Source organism: Motacilla alba, chromosome 2 (genome assembly GCF_015832195.1).
Source record: "Motacilla alba alba isolate MOTALB_02 chromosome 2, Motacilla_alba_V1.0_pri, whole genome shotgun sequence".
NCBI classification, from domain to species: domain Eukaryota; kingdom Metazoa; phylum Chordata; class Aves; order Passeriformes; family Motacillidae; genus Motacilla; species Motacilla alba.
In genome coordinates, this window is record NC_052017.1 from 36,370,824 (window position 1) to 36,394,385 (window position 23,562).

The window sequence follows — 23,562 nt, forward strand, 5'->3', positions numbered from 1 at the left end:
TTTTCCTGATACTATTTCTACATTTTCTTTAAAACATCTGCAACAAATTAAGTTGTCAATTATGATAATAGAAATGCAAATTAATCTTTTGGAATTCAAGTGAGTAGTGAGAGAAATGCTCACTCCTGGATCTCCTGTTCAGAACAATCTAAAAGCAGTTGGACACTATGCTGAGGAGATATATTTAAATAAACCCTTCTTTTTCTCTCTGTCATACCTCTTGCGAAATTTGTCAATAGCAAGTACAGGCAGTTAAATGAGGTCTTCACATTCCCTCAAACTGAAGCACAATTAAGCAGCTGTGTGGATTTTTTTTCCTCTTTCATTACAACCTAAGATAATGCTACAATAAGCCCTATTATCAGTGACTTAGCCCAGTCTAAGCTCTCCATCTTCAGTTGCTGAGAAGGTCACAGCTTGGGTCCCTTATGACCCCATCAGATTTATTTCCTTTGTCTCAAAATTAGGTTTGTAGTGTTTGAAAAGAGGCCTGTGCTTACATAGAACCTTTTAAAACATGCAATAATTCCACAGCTTTCCTTCATTGAGAGGAAATTGGCCTCTTTCTGTGTATGTATAAGTAGTGTGAAACGCAATGTAGTCAGCAGTGGCCTCTTGTGGTTTGTGGACATTTGAGAGGCTCCACTGTGGTGACCATCATATCTGTGCACCCCAGAAAAAAGGCTGTTTGCACAAGCCTTTGTGCATAGTTAAAAATCCCCACTGTAAGAGGACTGGAGCAAGTGGGTGTTGCTGGGACTGTCTTTACAAGGTGCATTAGGACTTTGGTGCAAGCAGAGTTTGCTTTGTCTGTGACAGTTAATCAGGACTCAAGGGACACTGTCAGCTTCCATGTGAACACTGATTTAAACACTTTCTGGGACATGTCTTAGGCATGTCCTTGATCCCTAAACGTTTGGTAGGTAAATTGTAAGGTCAGGAAGATATGATGTATTCAATTTCTGTATTTATTTCTCCATTAATTACAAATCAGTAAGATTAAATCAAAGTATTCTATGTCTTCTCATCATTGCATGAGAATATCTGTCTTGATAAGGCTGTATCCATATCTGGAAGGTTTGGATTAAGGTATTTCAGATGGACAGAGCATGAGTAGAGAAAGGGTGAAAGTCAGACCCTCTTACTGAGCTCCTGGATTCATCAGGCAAAATGCTGTTTGAAGTCTGGGTGTTCTCACATGAATAGCAACGACAGACACAGGTAAATGAAATAAGGCTAAGGCCATGAGACATGATCCATTGCCTCTGCCATGTTTGTGGTTGAATAACTTGGCTAGAGAATAGCAAAGGCTACACAACATTATTTATATTTAATGCATTTCTTGTGTTAAGAAAACAGAAAAGCTTTTTTTTAGATAAAGAGTTCAATGTTATTTAAAATTTTAGAATAACTAATTAATTATGAAGAAATTGAAGAGAAATTAAGTTCTGTTAAAATGAAAGAAAATTGGTTTTTCCTCAAGCTTCTCTACAGAAAGTATCTGCCTTTAACAAATTCCTGATATACACCATGTCTTTTGGAAGCTAAGCCCAGCAATAAGAAAAGAGACATTTATTAGAATTTTCTGACTGAAAAAAAATCTGTATAAAGACCTCAATTTTCTTGTGACTACTTTCTACTATTTTTTAGTGACTACTTATTAATTTTCTACTTATTAATGTAGAGGAAGCCACTTGACAAGTTGCTTGACAAAGCAGCTTGTAGCAATGTGGTCTCACTGCTGCTCCACTGCTTCTCTGCCTTGAAAACCTCATCTAAAAATTAGAAAGCTAAAAAGCTTTTGTGGTTGGCTTGCTCACATTTGCTAAACTATAGTTCAACATACAGGAGGAGGGAAATAAAAAAAGCAAGCAACACTGAAAGATTAATCTGAAGGAAAAATCTAATTGCAATTACCTGTGCCATAAATAAATAGTTTGTAACTTTATAAAAAATATTTTATTTTTTCTTCTTTCTTTTTCTCTTTTCTTTCTTCTTTTCTCTTTTCTTTATTCTTTTTCTTTTTTTTTTTCTGTTTTCTTGTTCTTTTTCATTTTCCCCTTTCATATAACTCATTAATCATTAGGAAGTCTTCCTCTTTAAAAAGCAATATAGAATATGGACAGAAGACATGTCCTTATTTTCCTCTGTTTTACAGAATAGGGAACTTTTCTCTCCTTTTCTCTCCAAACCCTTCATTTGCTTGGCCCATGGCTTCTGATGAAAGGTAATGTGTACCTCTTAAATATTTTGATGTTTTAGAGACAGTCCCAACTTTTGCAGCAGAAGAGGAAGACAGACCAGGCTTGTGCTCCTCTGTAGTGCCCTGGCTGAAACTTTACAGAGGCCTGGGTGAAGCGGTCAGCAAAAGCCCGAAAGAAGACAAAACAAGGGATAAATTTCAGTTACAAGGGAAAAAAAAAAAGGCAGCAAAATCCCCTGCGTGCAATGTGATCTAAACTATCTGAGGTCTTTTTCTAGAATTTAATGAGACATCAACAAGACTGCAGCTCACTGGCAGTGCTGATACTTCATTCTGATGGCATTCACAGTGATATTAGCTAATAGCTTTTTTCAGCAGCAACATGATGTATTAAAAGCATAATTCACTGAGAAAAGACTTGTTCTTCTAGAACCACATTGATATGTAAATAAATCTGTGTGAAATTTTTGTGTTCCTTGTTGTATTGCTACAACTTGATGCCCTTCACTGCTAACAGATGCAATTAGTGTTTCCACACAGGCACCCTGGGCTTCCAGCTGCACCTGGCATGAATGGCTGTTGGTACTGCTGGATTTTTTTTCTAAAAGACATTTAATTTTGCTACTTTTTATACGTCCATTTTTAGTAAGAGTTATCAGTATACATTTTAGAGTAAGGTGTTCACAAAACATCAGACTAGTCGCCTTTCTCTTCGAAATTTTTCTCACAATTTTATGGCCACACTGAGTCTGCTGCTTTTTAATTTTTTTATGAGATTTAAATCAAGCTTTGGCTAAAAGCTGACTTGGGTGCCTGTGCTTCACCATGAGTTAGGCTGTTCTTTGGATAAAGAAAGTTCAAAGTGTCATTTCTCCAGATGACCATATGCTTTGGCTGGCATTTTCTTATTTCATCCCTGATCCCTAAATCCACATTCTGGATTATGATGCAGACTATTTGCTGCTTCCTGGGCTGACCACTGCAATGGGCTCTTGCTTTAGCTTCATAGTTTCTTGGAAGGTGGTAGAAGGCTCATGTTAGCACTGTCTACTGAACCCTCTCACTGATTTGGGTAGGGAATTGCAAAAGCAATTTGATTTCACAGAGCAGTTAAATAATTAAAAGGTTAAAACCTGCTGCTTTCCAGCTGATGGGGTTGCTATGATTTCATTGGCCGGGCTCAGAGACTGTTTACAGCATGTGCTCACATGGACTGAGGTGGTGAATTGGGAAGATTAATCCTCTCTACCATCTTACATAATTGCTCAGTGTGTGTTTCAAAACCCTTCTGTACAAAACCCTCAAACCTGACAGGATGGAATTATCAGTTCAGATCCATGACTCAGCTCCATCTCAGGTCCCAGCTTTAGCCCCCTCCTTTCAGAAAGGTGCCCACAGGTTCAAGTTCTTGAAACGCAGTCTCAACAGAAAATCTATAAACTTGCTGAAAACTTCTGAATAATATGAACAGATAAAACAAGGATTATAGACAAGAATTATAAAGCAAAATATTTTCTGACCTAACCCTGTGGCAAAAGTAGTGTAAAATAGCTTGATCAGTTTCTAAAATGTAGTCTTTCAGTGCAAGTGGATGAGTAACCAGTAGCATCCCCTTTATCTCCATGTCATGCCTTTAGAAAACTTTATGAATAAACATGAGGTTGCAGCCAGCACCTCTTCCAGTGCTGGGAGATCTCCCATTCTGCAGACGCCAGACTTCTGTTTCTAGGGGCTGTCACTGGCAGAGACACCAAAATGAGAATCACAAAAAAATATTTTGCAGATATTTTAGTTTATATAATTATCACTTGTTTTTTGAAACTGAAAATGTGAGGTTTTTTTCATAGGTGTAGTGGTCTGCTTGGAGATTGATGGAGTTTTTGACTGCAGTAAATTTCACATCATCTTTGAAGTCTCTCTTTTCAGATAATAAAATAATGAACTTAAAAGCAAAATAATGTAATTTGAAAACACCGTTATGTTTAAGTGAATATGTGCTTTAACTCCTTCAGATGTGAAAATATAAGGTGACATTTTTGAATAATAAATACATTTTTATTCATACTCATATATGAATATATATGCACATATATATGCAGACATACATAATGTATTTGAGAGATCATCCTTTTTTAAAAAAAATTCTTGCCTTCTTTTCAGAAATGCATCCCTCAGTAGGCTGAGAAATCATATTTACTGCTGTGTTTACATCTACATGTTGACTCTGAAAGTCCAAAAGGAATAAGGATCATAGGTTATAAACACAGTTTTAACAGTAGATATCAAAAATACAGTATTCAATGGAAAGAAAATTTGGCTTATTTGGAAATTTGCTTGAGTGAAAGCAACGAAGTAAAGACTAAACTGATCAGGAGGGATCAAGCCTGCCTATTTCTGAAGCAATCTGTATAAAGATATTGAAGAAATTCTATTTTGTTTTGTTTTCTGTTGCTTTTGTTTGGTTGGGTTGTTTTTCATTTTAGCCATAGATATTGTATATTGGTTTATATAAGTATATTGTCTCAATTAGTAGTTTCCCAGGAGTTAGTTGACAAATGCTGAATGCCCTGTACTAATATAACTGTGACAAAGTAATTATCATTGGAAGGGGAGGGAGAATAAGTTGCAGACTGATAATGTTTATGAGTCTGCCCTGAAGCTCTTTGCATTTAAACAGAATGCATCTCACTGACTTAACTTAGTTTTTAGATAATCCTGTGTGTTTTGCTAATTGTCATAACTGCAACCCAGTTAATGTATTACATCAGGGAAGTACTTATCTCCCTAAATGTCGTTGTTTTTTTTTTTTTCTAATCTGGATGGAGAAAGGAGAAGGAAATTCAAGCAGACAAAAAGAAAGTGGTACACTTAAGGATAGTGTATCTCACATGGCATTAAAAGTCATTGCTTAGTTCTCTGCTTTTGTTCGAGGAAACTCAGGGTAACTAGAGGATTTTGAAATAGTTTTATTAATTAGGGAAGATAGTGGAGCTATACAACAAAAGACCAGAAAGCTGAGTAAACAAAGCTGAAATTTAGATGTGCTGGAGCTCATAAATGAGTTTATATAAAATTTTCACTGCAGACTGTACTAGCTGTTGCCTGCAGAGACTGTTCCACTAAGGCTGGAAAAGACATGCACTCAAACTAGGAGCTGCCATAACGCTGACAGTCTGTGTCCAAAAAGTGACAAACAGAAACTTTAGGGTTGTGAATTAAGCTTCTCTCTGCTTAACACTGGCAGTTTGCAGGAGAGGCAAGGATAGGAGATTGCTGTGTTGAAAAGGGTCTTCTCTTAGGGCATCCTTTCCCTCTTTTCATCTCTACATCATGGCAGCAATGGCAGAGAAAGTTGGACATACTGGGCAGTATGAGACGTATGAGGCACTGGATTACCTGGCAGCAGAAGGGACAGAGCATAGGTTGAAGCTGGGCACAGATAAGGCTGGGAAGACATGGATGGATTTGTGTATCTCTGATGAGATGTAATAAATTTGAATAATTGCACATGGTACTCCATAGGTTATATAGAGGATTGTGGAGCTATTTTTAGCAAGTTTTAAATCAGCTCCACAGGATTATAAATTCCCTACTTACTCATACTGAAATACAATTTTTGCTTTGTTATTACAGTATCTTACTATCATCTTTCATCTACCAAATTCTTGGGACACAACTGTATTCTGCTCTGAGATGTAAATAAATTTTGAAATGGATCCATTTTGGATGCATTAATGGATTAGAAATCCATTTTGGAAGAGATTTACATTGACTGTTAAAACTTGTAAGGAGATTTTCAGGATACAAGTGTGACCTGGTGGCCACACAGAAGTAGGGGAAACAAGTTCTTGAGTATTCTTTGCCGCTTGTATGAAAATCTAACACAACCACCTGTTCCCATGTAAGTCAGTGTCATCATAGCCCACATGAGTTCTTAATTTTGCAATTTTTTCTGACCAAAGAATGTCATTAGGTGTAGCAGATAAGCTGGCACCTTCAGTAGCAGAATTCAAGAAAAATAAATAATAGATTTTGTTATCTTAGAAATTTGATTTTTGCAGGGATAATGGAGATGGATGAGGTGATAATTTGCTTAAAGCATCAGAACTTTGCATTTTCTGTATTAATTGATCACTGTCAAAGTTATGATATTTACAAAAGAGAAAGTACTTGAATGTATAGCTATAGGGTTTTTTTGCAGCTCATTTCCTTTACTGTTCAGTCCAGTTGCAATTTTTTAAGCATTGCTTTCTTTGCACTTTGCTCTCTTCAACAAAATGTTGACATCTTGTCAAAAGCACTTAACTTTCAAAATGATGTGTTATCAGTGAGTCTGGGAATTTTTGGGTAAGCTGATGAAAGAGAGAGTTTGGTTTCCTCAGACAAAGTCTCTGGCATCCCAGCCTGCCAGTCTTGAAATGCACACTTTCTGTGATGGAAAAGTGGAAATGATCAGATTTAAATATCTCTGCTGTTATGATGCAGGTTTATTTTGCTAATAATTAGTAACCACCAATGAGACACTGAGGACTGTAATGTTGAGGATTTAGCATCAATCTTGTTGACAAGTTATTACAGCTATCTACATGAAAATATTTTTATCTTTGTCTTCTAAATCCCTGGAAATAGGGTGATGTGTTTTAATAGTTTTCTTTAAGGCTTGATTTGCATCTCCCTACAAGAGCATTTAGTTTACTAAGTCATCTACTTAAGCAAAAAGAAATATTCCAGATTTATGATGGCTTCTGAAGCCTAAGTCTGCCCTCTTATGCATATATATAATTATTCCTTGAAGAGCTCTTGTTTTGTGCCACAAGACTTTTATATCTAGTATGCAAGCCATTTAAACTTTCTTTCTTTCTTCAGATACTTGGGCTCTTAATCTAGGAACCATTGCATTTGGTTAATTTGATGTGTTATGTGCAGAGCTTCTCACAAGAGCTTGATTCCTCTTCCTTGTGCCTCAGAGAAATGGAGATAGATCACAGAAAATTTTGTGTTTCTTATTTCTGACCCTTGAATGATGGAAGGGACCACATAAAAAGGCTCAGTGTCCCTCTAGAGAGCAGTGTGGCAGGAACAGTCCTGAGGAATTGAAGTTCTGGAAGAGGATATAACCACACCAGTGAAAAAGTAAAAGGTAGCCTTAAGCTTTTCCTCCTGGACAAAACTATTCCTAGACAGTCAAGGTCAAAAGGAAGCCATAGCTTGGCATGAGTAGCGCTCATTCCAAGTATTTCTTAGATATTTGTATTGCTTAAAAAGTATAAAGTAAAATTTTAACAAGATGGGTGTAGAGCTTATTTATTTTGTTAAAGAATTATGTAAACTTTGCAGGCCATCATCCCACATCATATCTCTATTATGAAACCTCTGCAATACCCAAATATCCACCAAAGATATTTCTGTTCTGAGTATTTCATTGGGCTCTGTCTGGGGTGAGCATGACTACAGATTACCTGTTATCATACAGTGAGTGCTCCCAGCTCATCAACAGAGCTAATGGTCTCAGTCCGTCCCATGGTTCAAGCAGGCTTTATTTTCTTGTGAAAAGAGTGTTTGGTTTTGAAGGCTACTGGCATTCTAATGACAGGGTTTTGTATAAAGTCTCCCTTTTAAATGCTGTGGTCTGTTGACCCTTGCTTTGATTTTGGTCTGAGGACAGACTTCTAGCTGTCAAAATGAGGAAAAGTAGAAAGGGTGGTTGAGAGAGTGACCATAAAGCACTCTCTTTTTTTTTGTATATACAAAAGGTGGACTATAGCTAAATTGCCTCGTGATAAGATTATGCTTCATTTGGTTTCTTTTCTCCTTCCCTGTGATGTGCTTATATAAGCCTTGAGGATATTAAAATATATTTTGACCCTTCATAATGCAAGAGAAAGATAAGATTCTTTCTCCAAGAGTGGTGGCTTGAAGCAATAAAAATAGTCTGTGTATAAATAAACCTCCAAAAGAAATTTCTTTGGTAGACGACTCTTGACAATACAGAAAACCTTTGTATGCACCATCTGAAGCAGGGAAGGAATTTCTGTCTCACAGACGAGCGCATTCAAAAGAACCATATCAAAATAGGGCACTACTTTTTTTGATGTGGAGAAAGTTCTGCTTTTGGTTTATAGAATTATGTGACGCTGGCTTTCAGTAAATGCTATGTAGCGGATTGCATTGCAGTTTATTTTTCCGAGGATGCTGCTCAATAGTGAAAGAGAGAGAGCTCTTCTGTTCTTGACAGAATGCAACCTTATATTGACCTAGTCCTGACCTAAAACAGATCATCTCACCCAGTCTAAAAACAACTTCATATTCATTTGCTCCTTTCAGAGAAAAGGCAGAAAAACCAAATAAAATAAAAACACAGAAAAAGCCCCACCAAACCAACCAGCTCAGATTTAGAACTTCTAAAGATTCAGTGTATAAATACAGCCAGAACTGACAGCCCACCACACAGCGTATTAGCCTGGAACTCTCCAGGAGAGAAGTGCATGTATTGGATGTGTGATTTTTTTTTAGTGGCACACACCATATTTTATACATGTTTGCTTTGCTTAGTCAAAATATTTTCAGATATATTTACAGAGAAGGAGAATGAGAAAAGAAAACAAAAGAAAATATGATTGTGATAAACTAAATGATGACAGGATGTGGGACAATTTCAGTGACCAGTGTTCAGTGACAAACCTGTAAAGAATTCAAATGCATTTTGATTATACAAAAGAGCCAATGCATTAAGCCATTAAAAATTAAATAGATTTGTCTCTAACAATTAACCATGTTCTAACTACTCCCTTAAGCCTACAAATTACCATTTCAGACAATATTACTGTAACTGAGTTAGGTTTGTTTGAAATGCCTGATATTTGCAACTTTCTGGCCTTAATGGCTAGTGTGTGTGTGTGTGTGTTTAGATAAGACATGTAAAAATTGAAAAGAGTAAGATATACTTCCACTTCTGAAGGACATAGAAACATCTTAAAAGACCACTGGCCCTCTTGATGGTGTTTAGAAGAAGGAGTTGAGATAGAGACTTCTTGCCCACTGAAACTGCTGGTAGAATGCATCCGGGTAGAAAGTAATTTTGCCAGTAGGATCTGGGCCAGTTTAGAAGTTATGATGGTATTTTGTAAAGATTTATATTTCTATTTTTAAGCATTAAAAATTCTTAATGCTTTTTCTCCTTGAATGGACCACTTCAGATTGGGACAGTGTGACTCTAAATTATTTTTGACAGTAATGCTATTGAGCAGTTTTTCCCAGAATTTTTAATAGAGTCAAATCTGTAATAAAAATAAAGGAGAATGGAGAATCAAAGTGGGAGAAAGAGCAATAAAAATGTCTTGTTTCTGATTCTGACATGTTTTACCTTCTCTTAAAAGGACATCTTTTCTTGCTTTGTCTTCAAAATAAGAATATTTAAACCGAATACAAAGCCAATCTGCTTCTTTCCACAGGTTTTTTTTCTGTCCTCCAGTTTTCTTTTCTCTTGTTCCAATTTCTCCATGTCCCTTCTTTAAATACCTTAAGTGGAAGTGCTGGCCGATTGCTGAACTAGTAATGTTAGTCTCAAAGGTGCCTGTGTGACTCTTGGAAAGTTTGACTGGGGCACAGAGGGCCAGATGAATTTCCTTTGAAGCATATTTTTTTACCTTTAACTGCTGTGGTCCTTCAAAAGAAAAGCTTCTCTTTCACCTATCATGCTCATCTGCCATGTTCAAAAGGCTGCCAGAGAACTTCCACTTGAAAATCTAAATCATAAAACCTGACTGTGATCTTCCTGTGCCCAGTTCTTTTTCAAAACTGGAAACTTCAGAAGACAGCACAGCAGGAAGTGGCTACTCTGCTTGCTGTTCCCAAGGAGCCCTCCAAAGCTCAGCTGATCATTTGGCAGTAGTCAGCTGGAGAAGCAGTGTTCCAGGGAACCAGTCCTGTTTCTTTTCTGAATTTACGTAGACTTTTGTTTGTAAATGAACGCTAAAATAGTACATTGTGGAGCAGCAGATTGTGGAAGTGTAAAGGTGTACAAAAATAAATTTTAAACTCTCTAATAGTACTTAGATCTCCTGTAAATAATATTTGTGGGCTGATGGTGGGTGAAAGCAGTTAGCATGGATACCTAAAACCTGCAAGAGACAAAAGTCTGGTACTGGGCTGAGCTACCCCAGAATGGATGGGAGTACAATCTAGGATGCTTGCATCTAGGCATCAAATATTTTCTTCTTCCAAGAGGTGTTGATAGAAAACTTATGAATTATGTCATTTGAATTGAACAACATATCTTGCAAAAAGGACGTGTGAAGCAAACAGTAAGAATTTATTATAAACTGCATCATTGTGTAGCAGGTGTGGACAAAGAAGTGTTCACAAGAATTAAAAATATTGTCAAACTCAGTTTTGTCCAACCTGAGTCCTAAAAAGGTGAACATTATGAAACTAAAGAAGATAGCTGATATTAATTTTAGAGATGATGTGTGGTATTATATATCTCACTGTCTGTGCAATGAGTTTTTTCTATTCTAAGTCTGATATCTGATTAATTTAAATATCTTTGAATTAGTGAAATGATGTTCTGACTATCAGGTCTTCTGTCAAGAGGTTTTAATGAGTATCAAGGCAGATGATTAAGGTAGATTCTGTGGCAGACATGAATGCTTCAGATGCCAAGTTAACAAAGTGAAAGCTATTCCAGGAAATAAGCAACATCAGTTGAGAGTTCAAAGGAAAGCATGGTTTCAGAGGAGTAAGCAGCTTCATTAAACTCTATTAATGATCCCTGTAGATAAATTTTGCATTTAAATTGATGTCTTGTGTCTGGAGAAAGGCGTATTAGAGAGCTTCAACCAGTGATGCAAAGTGATTTACATGAGCTGAACATCTGTGATTCCCTGACTACTGACCTCCTAAATAAGCAGTTCACTTTTTCCCCCGCTCTCTCTGCTAAAAGACAGCTGTTTGAATTAAATTCATTCTTTATCCTTGCAGGGTCTTCATTCTGGTGCTTACTGGATATTGTTCCTATAAAGAATGAAAAAGGAGATGTGGTACTCTTTCTGGCCTCTTTCAAAGACATAACAGACACAAAAGCGAAGATTGCTGCAGAAGACAAAAAGGAAGGTTTGTGAGAATTGCAAAAACATTGATAAGAACCAACATTTCTATGTTTTTAAGAATTGCACCTGCATGAGCATTCTCTCACACGTACACTATTCAATATAGAGACCTCATACTTTTTTTCCAAAGAGGAAATTAATATATGCCATGGAATGATAAATAATCTGTTTGGGTTTTTTTTTTTTTATTATTATTTACATCCTGCTGCAGGTTCTGTAAACTTGGAATTTAGGAGACAGAGTATTTTGTCCTAAAAATTAAAATTGATTTCATGTACCATGATTTAATATACTTACCTTCTAGATTTACAGAAGTATATTTTGGTATTTTGGAGAAGCTTTGGACCTTTTTGAAAGTTCCATCTATGAATCTGATTTTAGCATGGCTGAGAGTAAATGAACGTGTTTTTTCATGTTTTCCAATAGGCAGAATTTAAAACAGCTTTAGAAGTTATTTTGCCTATTGGTAAGCATGCATTTTCTTGTGTCATCTCATTTTCATTACACTTTAAGTTATAAGACTTATTATGTCATCAGAATTAGCATAAGAAATAATTTCTCAGTTTTATTTGCTTCTGAAAGGAAACACTGCAAAGATTCTGTTCCATGAATTTGGAAAATTGTCTTATGGTACTGGCTCACAACTGCCGTAAAATAATTTTGACTGTATAGTGCAATTAGGGTTTGCTAAATTTTGCTAACTCAAAATGGGGGAATGAAGGCTACACAGTGAACATTGAGTTGTGCATCAAAGGCAGTGAACTTATTCCAGATTTGCATTTTGTAAAGGTATAGTGAACCAATGTTTTCGTTTTGTAATTTTTCAGTCTCTAAGGAACTGCCTAGAAAGAGTGTATCTGTAGACACCAAGAGTGGGTCTCGGAATTCTTTAAAACACCATTGGTGTTGTATTTCCCAGCCTGGTACTGCTCTGGGATCTATTTAAATTTTTCACCCCATGATAGCCATTGATCTTTGCATATCCCAAAAACTACATAGTTATGGCTCTTAGAACACATTTACTCCTTGTGGATTTCTAAAGTAGGGGAATAATTATTATTAAACTTTTTTTAGGTTTTAAATGTTCATTTATCAACAAAAAAATCATATTTCAGTTACAGAGATGTGTGATTTCAGTATTCTTTTATGAAATTTTAGTACTTTAAACTGTAAAATATTGTGCTCTCTTGTGCTGATTAATAGTTATAAATTAACACTTATGCTTGCGATGTCTGCCTCTTGTGTGTGTTTGGACAAATAACTTCATCTTTTACTTAATTTTCAAGCTCTGAATATTAGAAGGTTTAGCAGGGGAGGAATTTTGCATCCTTCACTTTTTGAAGTAAATACATTTGAAAGTTTCAAAGCTGGAAGATTGAAAAATGGTTTTGAAGTAGTACACAAGTATATTTTACTGCTTTTCCTTACATTCAATTTCAACCAATTGCTACCTCTTGAAGCAAAAAGATAAAAGTATGAAAAATATGTTATCTTGTTTCTCCTTAAGCCTCAGAAAACGTTACTCTTATAAAAGTTTTAGGAAAGTAATTTCTTAAAACCTGACACATGGAACCATGTAGGAGAGAGATTGTCAGAACATCTGTGCACTAAAGGCTAATGATTTACTTACAAGTGATGCAAATTTTCAGGATAGACTCAGTGAGAAATCACATTAAGTATGGCGGTGATAACTTGAAATAGGTATGTTGCTGATTACTCACAAAATGACAGCTATTTTTTTCATTGTTTACCTGATAAACATTTTGTAGCTGTGTGCCTATTTTAGGATGGATTAAGATGGTCTTTTGATGCGGTTTCATACAAATTATAAATCTAAGCAGATTTTAACTCCTGTTTCCTGTAGCACGTTTACAAATTAATACAACTCTGCTGTGTGCTGACACAGGAATGCACTTGTGCAGGGCTACACCACACCAGCAAATGCCCATTCAATTGCCACAAGAATGAATATCGACACTTGGCTTTCTTCCATGATGTATTTTTTTGGAGCATCATCCTGAAACTTGGTTGTTCGATCCCTTCATACTAATTTGAAAATCATAACAATCACTTTATGTTATTAGCATCATGGAAGCAGAAAGTAGCACTTAGTGTGGGGCTTTGACAATTATAGCATTTCATTAACTAGAGTGAGATAACAAACAGGATTTAGCCATTTATTCAAATTTTCTTTTAAAATTCAGCATTTTAATTTGTGTATATCCGCATGACTATATAAAAATAAATGGAGAGGTATACCAGGACTTTTTTAATAACATTAAAATTCTTCCCCTGCAGAATGATTTACTAGTTCTCCAGTGGTGAATATCATCTCATTATTTTCAGAAAATAATTTCCAGTACAATCTGTGCAACTCATTCAGTACCTGAAATTTCAGAATATTTAACTTCTAGAAGTAATTGGTGCTTCTTTACTTAGACCACAGCTACTATCAGGAATGTGCAATGCACCTTGTAGTAACAAAAGCTTGAGTTGATATTTTGTTTGGATGTATGAAAAAACCTTTTTAATGTTCAGAGATTGATTTACTTTTTCAAGGATAACTGAATTTGTCTTTTCAAAAATCAAATAATTTTTAAACCTGTAGTTGAAACTGAGCTATTGCTACAAGGCAATTGCCATTATGCACAGTCCTTGCCTTTTTAACATATCTCTTGAGGTTAGACTGTGTATGGAAGGAGAACCTAGACACAAACATTCTCAGTGTGAAACTATTCTGCCAATGCCAGGCCCCTTTAGCAATGTTTTTGTTTCAGTTTCCATCTTCTGTTTTCTGCCCAGAACTGACTTTTATGACTTGTATGGGTCATTAATAGTTACATTCCATCTCACTTTAATTTCTAAACTCCTTAGAAAACTTATCTAACAAAATTTTTTCATGCTCATTTTCTCCTAAGTCTGCCCCTTTGACATCCCACCAGCACTTTATGGTAGTGCACTGTCACTGGTTGTGCCTCCAAAAGCCTTCTCCAGACTCCTACTTCCTCAGGTCTTTCCTACTTTTGATATCACCTGTTTCTTCTGTAAAATCTTGTTCTCCTTGTACTTTTACAATGACACCTTCCTGAACTTTATCTTCTGATTTTATGGCCTCTTTCTTCTTGTGCATTGTGCATTTACTTTTGCAAATCTCAGGAGCCAATGGTGTCTGACTTTCTGCAGACATTTTCTTATCAATTTTATCTCATCTGTTCACACAACTTCAGTTGGTCCTTTGTGCCAATGTGCCTTGCAGAAGTCCACTTTTTTACCTTATTTTCCTTTTCCCAGCCCAAATGTCAGATGTCGTCTGTGACCTTTTCTTTTGAATGTGTCATTCCAAATACAAATTTAACAGGGTTTTTTCCTGCTTTTCTTCTCTCTATAAAAGTTTCCAGTGAAAAGAACCCTATCAACCAATGGGAGAAGCAGACTTTGTTCTAAGACTCTCACATGAGAAAAATGGAAAAACACGTGCCTGAGAAGTTTGACAGACTTTAAGTGCTGTGACAGTCAGCAACTTTCATACTTCTTTGGTTTGGTTTGGGTTTGGTTTTTAAGTCAATTTGACAATATCCTTGAAGTCTTCAGCTTTTCAGTATTGCTAATTTGCCTTCAACAATACACATTTACACATTTGCCCTACTTGTAAGTTTAATGTAGAAATATGCTCTGCTTTCCAGCTGCTTAATGATATCTGTAATCATTTTGCTGTTGAAAACAACTCGCCACCTTTTCTTCCTAAAACAGTGCACTTTAAGCAAATTGAAGGTCTTTTCAATATGCAGGAAAAGATTTATTTGCTTTTTTTTTTTTAATAAACTCTTTCTTAAGTGGATTTATGGGAGTTTTATTTTAGCATCCTAACTTACAATGAGCTACTTTTTGGTAAACTGGTTCTAAGTTCCATTGTCCTTTTGGAGGAAAAGTGATTAAACTGAAAATTCTATTCTCCAAATCTGGACTCTAGTGTGGCACGGCTGGGTCAATGCTTTTTCATTTCTGTATATGACACTAGAATATATGCAGGAATTTAGTGGAAATACAGGAATCCAGGTAGGAAAATAAGAAATTAAATTGTTATGTGACTAGTTTTAGACCTCTAATCAATGTGCTAACATGGAATAACTTAGATTACATAGATGCAGGGTTCCACTGCTATAGTTACTGCTAAAATTCCTCTGATTAATTTTACTCATTTCACAAATATATTGGTAATATATTTGCTTTTGTTTTGTTTTTTATTATGAAAATTTTGAACTCTTTGTTTGAAAGCAGTTATTTTAGGACAGGTTTTTCTCAACTTCATTCCAGAATTATTATAAAAATGTGTGTAATATATAGTAACCACAGAACTATACAATATTTGAGGTGGGAATCTCTGGAGATTATCTGGTCCAATTTCTCCTTCTCAAAGCAGGGTCTGATTGAACGAATTGCCCAGAAACACGCACAGATATGCACTCAATAGCATGAAGGATGGAAACTCCACAACTTATCGGGGCAGTCCGTTCCTGTGTTTGACTCTTCACAAAGAAAACAAAGTATTTTCTTACACAGAATCTCATGTTTTAGGTTGGTCTGCCTGTTGGTAAAGATGCCTTCACTCTCAAAATAATGTGAATTAAAAGTTGGACTACACCTTCTGCCACAACAGATTAAATTAAGCTGCATGTTATGGTTCAACTGTCTGGTTTTTTCTGGCTTCTTAGTAATCCTTAGGTCCATATGAAATTCTGAGGAGACAGATTTATTTTGATTATGCATCATTTGTTGGAGGGAGGAGTTGTTCTTTTCAGTGTGCCAGAAGTGAAATACCATGTGCCAAACATTTTACATTCCAGATTTTTTATGTTTAAAATGTCTATTTGGAGCAGCGCTGGTCTCCTGTAAGAAATTCTGCAATGTGCACTTTGATTTATGCTGCTTAATTACTGTCTCAGCTACTTCATGATTGCTCAAGCTACTGCAGTGAATATTCCGGAGACAATTTTTCATTTTAAAGCTTCTTATACCTGTCAGGAGGCAGTATGTTGGGATGGGGAACATAAACTTACAGTCCCCTAGACTTACAATAACCAAAGCAGCTAAAATTTTTTCAGGGTACACAGGCACCATGCAGTTCTATCAATGGAGGAGATGGGATAGAAGAAGAGTTTTACCCCAATATTCCTGCTGCCCAAAGGAAGAACATATTGAAGAAGCCTTTATTCTGCAATGACTCTGTTACATCCCCCCCAGATTGATTTTGCTCCTGGCTCACCATCAAAGTAAGAAGGGTCTGAAACTCTTCTGCCATCATTAAAGAGAAACTCCTTTCCTCCTGGTCTGTGGACTACAGTTTAAATAATTAAGGGACAAAACTAGAGCTGCCTTCCTCTCCCTGTTTCTTTTGGCATTTCTGAGCACGTAGATGCTCTCCCTTTCACCTTTTCACCTTCTTATCCAAGCAAATAAGTTTTATTTGAGCCTTGAATCTTTAGAGACATATCAATCTTTGTAGCTCTTGCTTTAGCCTTGCACCAAGTGTTAAATGCAATTGGCAGTTCCATTCCAGCAGCTCTCAGAGAGGAACAGGGCATGTTCTGGAGGTGAGGGAAAAGTGTCCTTTGTGATATAGGTAGAAGAATAATAAGAAATAAGACAAGCAAAGTCTGGTACTTGAGCAAATGCAGAGCAGCAGACTATTCTGGGATATTCTGGAAGGTTGAGAGAATATATACATTAGTAAACAAAAAGTTCATACTCACCAGTTCCTAGATAAATTTATGCTGTTGCTTCCAGATTTTCCTTAGAAAACAAGGTTACCAAGGTGAGGGAGAAGGGAGAAGTTGTTGTTTGTTTGGGTTTCTGTTTTGTTTTGGTTTTCATTTTGCTGGCAGATTGTTGAAAAATATCTTCAGGCATTCCTTTTAAAGTTTGAAAACTCAGCCATGTAAGACAGAAAGAGAAAGCATGGAAGAAACAGGGACTATCTTCAGTACATATGTTGCTGAAGCACTTTTCAGAGTTGTGTGTGTGGTAGGTGATTTTTGAATGAGTCAGACAGTTTACAACCTTCCTATATAATTTACAATCTTTATTATTTCTGTGGGAAAAAGAATCTGAAAAGAGAGAAATATCTTTAAAGACTTCTACTGGCCTAGACACAGCCTGGTATCTTACATTTTATTTAGGGACCATGAGGACTAGAATGCATATTTCATGTGTACTTTGTGTTCAGAAACACATTTAGAAGGCCTTGGGCCATTTGCAAAATTTAACTGTAATTACAGTTATAGGGTGTGTAGTTCATGCTGCAGCCCCTCAGAGCAATTCTGAGGTCCTGTAAAGACACAGCAGGTAAGATCTATTATAAGTGAGTTTTGCATAGCTGTAGAACAGATTGATTTAGAACTATCCATCCTAAATTCTGTACTTAAAATTGTAAAAGGTTGGGCTGAGGGCAGGTCACTCTCAGAGTACGAGCACATCATTCCTTGAGGGATAGTCAGAGATACTTTCTGGGTCTTTAAATGACCACATGGAACATACACACACATCATAGGATTTTGAACTTATATATTTATCTTAAGTTTAAAAACCATTTTTTAAAAAATCTATCCCCCCTCCTCCTGCTGTTTTAACTCAGGGCAAATTACATTGATCACTAAACATTTTTATGGGGGACTTATGTGGTTCTATATTTTACATAAATCTATTAAGAACACAAATCTTCAGTCTGAAAAGACATGCTTCCATTGCAAGACACCAATTTTTTGGGTAAATGTATTACTATTTTCACTTGAGTAAGCAAGGTGTACTTTAACATCATCATCTGTGCAAATGTCTTAAAAATTATTTTTGCTATTAGTGACTTTGAGATTATGATAATCTTTTTCTGAATATAAAAAGGAGGAGAAATATCAATAGATAAAATACAATGTTAAATTTTATGGAATTAAAGGAAAAGAGAAAAAAACCTCAGGTTCCATGATATAATGTCCTTACATACTACACACTTGCAGAGGAAGAGATATTAACACTTGCTGAAGAGAATGAAAAGTTTCTTGGTGACTTAAATAGTTGGCATAGGGGTACTTGAAAAATATTTCAAATATTCTCTTTATTGTTACAATTACTTTTTTTTTTCATAATGATATATGAGCATATCACTGTCTCACCAGCTTTGTGGAAATTTGCTGAGGGAAATGCAAACTGTTCCAGGAAAAAAACAGTCACTTTGAAAACAGCTGGAAGTGAGTGATGACCCAGCTGTAAACTCAATGCTACATTTTATTCTGTAAGAACTAGATATGACCACTCACTTCAGTTGAACCAATAGACATGTCTCAAGTTTGATGACATGATAAAAATGCCAATTTTCCAATTTGTGAGACAACTCTAGAGTAGTAACAGTAGAAAGTTTGCAAATAAACTATTTTTACACAATTATGAAATTGCTATTTTTGAATTGGAACATTTTACTTCATTACAAAATTCTGTAACCTTTGGCAGTAGTATTAATAAATGAGAAAATAGTTTAAAGTAATCCACTTTCAGTGTTCTTCTGGTGAAACTTAGCCTGTTGGAAGCAGTTGAAGGAAGATATGTCTTTTGGAAGTTTTTTTCCCAATTCTTTTTATGAGTTTTATGAGATAGACCCAAGTACAAGCATCAAAAAAGGAAAATTTATTTATTTATTTAGGGGTATACTCTAATCCACCAGCAAAACGGAAGAGGAGGAAGAACCCTTCTTTTGGCTTTGTACGTCTCTTTCCTCACATCTTTTTCTTCTTCATAGTGGAAGAATCAGCAGACCAAAATGTGGTGAAGGATTTTTATCTCATAAGCTGTTTAAAAGTCTTTCTAATTCATAAAAACATTAATAGTAATGCATAAAATTGCTTCTTTTCTTTTTCTTTCCAAAGCTGAATTTTCTCTGAAGGCATAATACTAAAATTATGATAATCATACTGTTGATTCTGTGTAAAATTTGCCCCTTTAAAAAATGTTCTGTAATAATATTTACAGTGTATAGCTGCTATGTGTGTTAGGTGCATTTTCTTATTGAATCAATTAATCAGTTAACAGAATTAAAAAAGCAGCTAGAGGCTAGCCTGGGTCCACCATACAGTGAAGAGTTTTGTGAAGTGTTGGTTGCTGTTGACAGTGAGAATGTGTCATACAACCAACAGAACTCCTGCAGCCTCTTGCCCATGGTAGTGCTTTTATTCTGTCATTAACACCAAAGAAGACTTTTATCAGTTTTCTGTTTATTGGAAACTGCTGGTGTGCCGTCCCCTGAATAATAACTGAAATTTTTTCCAGATTTTTCAAAAGCCTAGAAAAAAAATTAAACCAACTTTCCATATAATCTGGTTTTAGAGGTTTTATTCGTGTTCATTCAGAGTTGCTTTACCCCAGGTGTCTCCTTCAGAATTTCCTTGGTGGTTTGCTTTTCTTGAGGATTGCCTATGAAACATGTTTTGTGTCAATGATACTGGATATGTTTTTAAACCATTGTGTTTCCTGCAGGCATCATTGTATATATTTTATTTCACATGCATTACTCATGGGGGCCTATTCAAAGATTGCACTTTCTGTTGTGGTATTCCTTACCTTATGATGCAAGTGATGAGGGTTTCTCAAGATATGTATTAAAAAGGACAAAAAGAACTTAACTGCACTTCTTACAGGAAGCCTTTTATAAATGGAGTAGTAAGATGCATAAATGATGGACAAATTCTTTACAAATCATTCACTGAACCCAGGTTCAAAAAGGAACAATTCAGTACTTGTAAGATATTCCAGGTGAAAACATATCTCTGTGTGACTAGACAGTGTGGTTGTGACAGCATAAAGATGTACACAGGAAAGGAAATGGGGGAGGTTTATTTCCCTGCCTGATTTCAGAACAGAGCAGCAGGAGAGATCACACAGGTACAACAGTACACCACTGTGACTTGAGCAGGGAAGAGTCCAACCAGCATCAAAAATCACAGCATTAACCTGGTTACTAAGCATTTTCACAGTGTTCCTTCCAGTGTGTGCATGGAGCAGCATCATGGATTTCTTCAAGTCTGTCTGTATCTGGATACCTTTTAGCAATGGAGTCTGTCTCCCTCCAAGTCATGCCTCCCCATTCTATTAACCTTAAATGGATGATTGAAGCCTTATGTTCTTATAAAAACATAAGAAAAGACAAGAGTTACAAAGACATTTGTGTCTGGATGTGCTTTCTTTTGCTGCAACCTTTCCTCATAAGATTATAAGAAGTCTTAAGCTGTTAGGAGGCTAATGTTAAGCTTAGCGAAGAGATGTTCTGTTATTTTCTTTTCTTAGAAAATACTTTGTAATTGTCATGTCTGATGGTTGTGGCACTATACCCATGTTCATTCGAAAGAAGAACAATCAGAAGGACAGCAGTAAGAGTTAAAGAAATGTATTATCACTTTTATAAAAAAAGGGGAGATAGGACTAAATTTCAAGCAACCTTTTTAGGAGCTGTCTTGGGGAGGGGATTACCATTACACAGGAAGGGGTGTGTAGAAGCACTAGGAAATAGATCCCAAAATCTGGGATTTTTCTAGAATAAGATTTCTCACTGTTTTTGGGGACATGAGAAATCCTTTTGATTTTAAGCATGGGGCAAAAATAAACCAAGCTGTAATAAAGTGACTTTCTGCTTATGCTTGATTATATTCTTGGATCTATTTTTCTAAGATCAGCCATGGGAAAAAAAAAAATTAAAAATCAAGTCTGTCAGGTATCTAAATTTTTGAAGAACCAGAGAGAAACAGATGGAAGTTTATAAAAAATGAGCTGTCTCTTCCAGAATAGTGAGCTGTGAACTGAGTTTGACAAGAAAAGAGGGAAGTTACAGAAAATAATCACACACATGCAGATGCATACCTGAACAATGTAGTTTGCTAAAGCTCAGGATTGATTCCTTTCCTGAAGGCATTGGGAGATGAGAAAGCAGGAAAATTCACAAATGTCATTCACTTATTTATAAACTACTGACATGTGCTCTGATGGCATCTTATCTTTACAATAAATTAATTTTTTTTCACTTCTAATAACAACCATAAAAACTTTTTTGCCACTTCTGGTTAGTAAGAAAATTACTACTTCATAATTAATGTAATGCTTTCCTTATTGATGCATGCTTTTCTGTCTCTTGGAGTTGAGTGACTCCCAGTATTAATGCAGAGGTAGCATTAATCCTTTGTGAATAACGTAATCAGCACGTGATGGAAGCCACTTGCTGTGAAAATATGCAATTGGTATGATTCTAAGTGCCATATCAAGTCCCACAGCCTGAGCAGGTTAGTGAGTATGACATCCTTAGTGACTGAAACTCTGAACCTAGGTAGGAGAGATGGAATCTGTGTAAACTCGAAAATTATCAGGCTGCTGACACATAAAATTTAAAACCTTACAAGGAACCTGTCCTCATTTAAAGAGAGGATGGAAAGTGAAACTCTGTATCAGTAAGTACATGAGGAGAAAAAGAAACAATAACTGAATATGTGTACATTGACTGTTTCCACAGTCTCATGGCATTCTGGAAAGAGATGGAAATGTGGACAGCTTTCAGCTCAGGACTCAGCGTAGAACAGAAAGGTATATCTGAGGTTTAGGAGTTATAAAGAAAAAAACCTGAAGGCAGTATTACACTATTGTACCAGGAAATCATGTATCCGTAGCTTGAAAGCTACATGTTGTTCTGCGCATAGCTACTGAAAGGATACGTTTAAAGAATATATTTAAAATGGCATGGGTGATCTAGCTGAGGTAAAGAGAAGACTTCTAATGTTGACCAGAGGTAAGGAGAGCCACTTACATGCTGGAAGGCCTCATGTTGCTGGGGATGTTGAAAGAACTCAAGGAAGCCACCTGAAGGCACCAGGAGTGCCTTCTGAACACAGCTCTCACAGTAGGTCTCACAGATCACATCACCAAGGCTGTTTTATCAGTCAGGCTGGACTACCTCGGGCTCTGTAGGCTTAGGACAAGGACAGGTATTAGATAGGGTACAGCATGAGGATGAAGGCTTTAGCTAAAGCATCTCAAAAGCATTGCTGGCCAGAAGCTCAAGAAAAGTGTTTTCCCAGCCTGCCTCCTAGCAGATCCGAAGCCTGTTTTATTGCCTTCTTTTGGACACAGTAGAGTGAACTGAGTGGCCTCATACAACATGGCAGTTTAGGTTGAGAAAGGGAAAAAACAGAGGCCTGTAAATAGTTTTAAAGAGAATGTCAAAGTCATATGACAAAACCAGGCTACTATAGCTGAACAATTATTCAGGGGAGACCCAATTCAATTGACCTAAATTAATTTTTCCTCAGAGAAAGAGATAAGCATTTTGTTCTTACCCAGAATTTAAGAAGACTCAAAATTTAGTTTAAGTGGTTTGATGATTGACAGATTTTTAAAAAAAAAAAACAACATTAATTTATTTGGGTCTTTTCCTAAATAATGCTTTTTTGTTCTAGCTTTCTTCATTGTAGCTGATACCAATGTGTGTTGGAGATGGAAAAGTATGAGGCTTCTCCATCTGCACCCTTCAACTTTTGAGTAGCGATTTGGCTTCGCAGTACAAAGATTTTCCCTTCTTGGTTTTTTTGTACTTTTCTTTTCTCCCTTCTCTTTACTGACAAGTTAAAAAAAAATCCTCAACTAGAGAGTGCTTTTGCATGAATTACACGAAAACTTCTTTACAGAGAAGTTTGGAAAATTTTTCCTCCTACACATTTTGATATGTATGGTTTTGTGCTTTTCAGCCAAAAATACATCAGTCTCCTATAATACAAATCTTTCTTGCTTTTCTAGGCAGGTTTCAAGATGTAGCTATTTTGCTTGCTTCTAAATTCTTGCTCTGCTAATTAGTTTTGTGGTTTTTTAATTTTTTTCCCCCTTAATTTGTATGCATTCAATTGACTTTAATTAAACCTCCTTGACAGACGGCTTCTTCCTTTAGTCCCATAATTTCTTTTTTCTTAATCCTGACACATCACAAAAAGTCTGCTTTCATTTACTCTGGCATCAATTCACTGTAATTCCATCAGAGTGACTGGAATTACTTTGAATTTACTGCTTTATAAGCAAGAACAAAATTTGTTCCCATGATTGACAATTACAGACATTTGAATGGAGGTAAAAACCACAAACCTTTCCAAAATAATGTGCAGTCTTTACTCTTAATGGGTTTCATGTCACCAAGGAATATGTCACACGATTTTGCCGGTGGCCAAGTGGTGGGAAAAAGAA

General features: G+C 36.1%; 1 protein-coding gene across 4 annotated transcripts in view; it reads left to right on the top strand.

Moving 5' to 3' along the window:
• Positions 1-23,562, top strand: part of KCNH8 (potassium voltage-gated channel subfamily H member 8) — a 177,137-nt gene that overhangs the window by 61,630 nt on the left and 91,945 nt on the right. For 3 of the 4 annotated variants that reach the window (XM_038128325.1, XM_038128326.1, XM_038128324.1), the window contains exon 3: positions 11,183-11,314. In XM_038128325.1, coding sequence (XP_037984253.1) covers positions 11,183-11,314 — 132 coding nt within the window. Of the gene's footprint in view, positions 1-2,176; positions 2,228-11,182; positions 11,315-23,562 lie in introns of those variants that run through there. The other variant, XM_038128327.1, reaches the window with a different exon arrangement.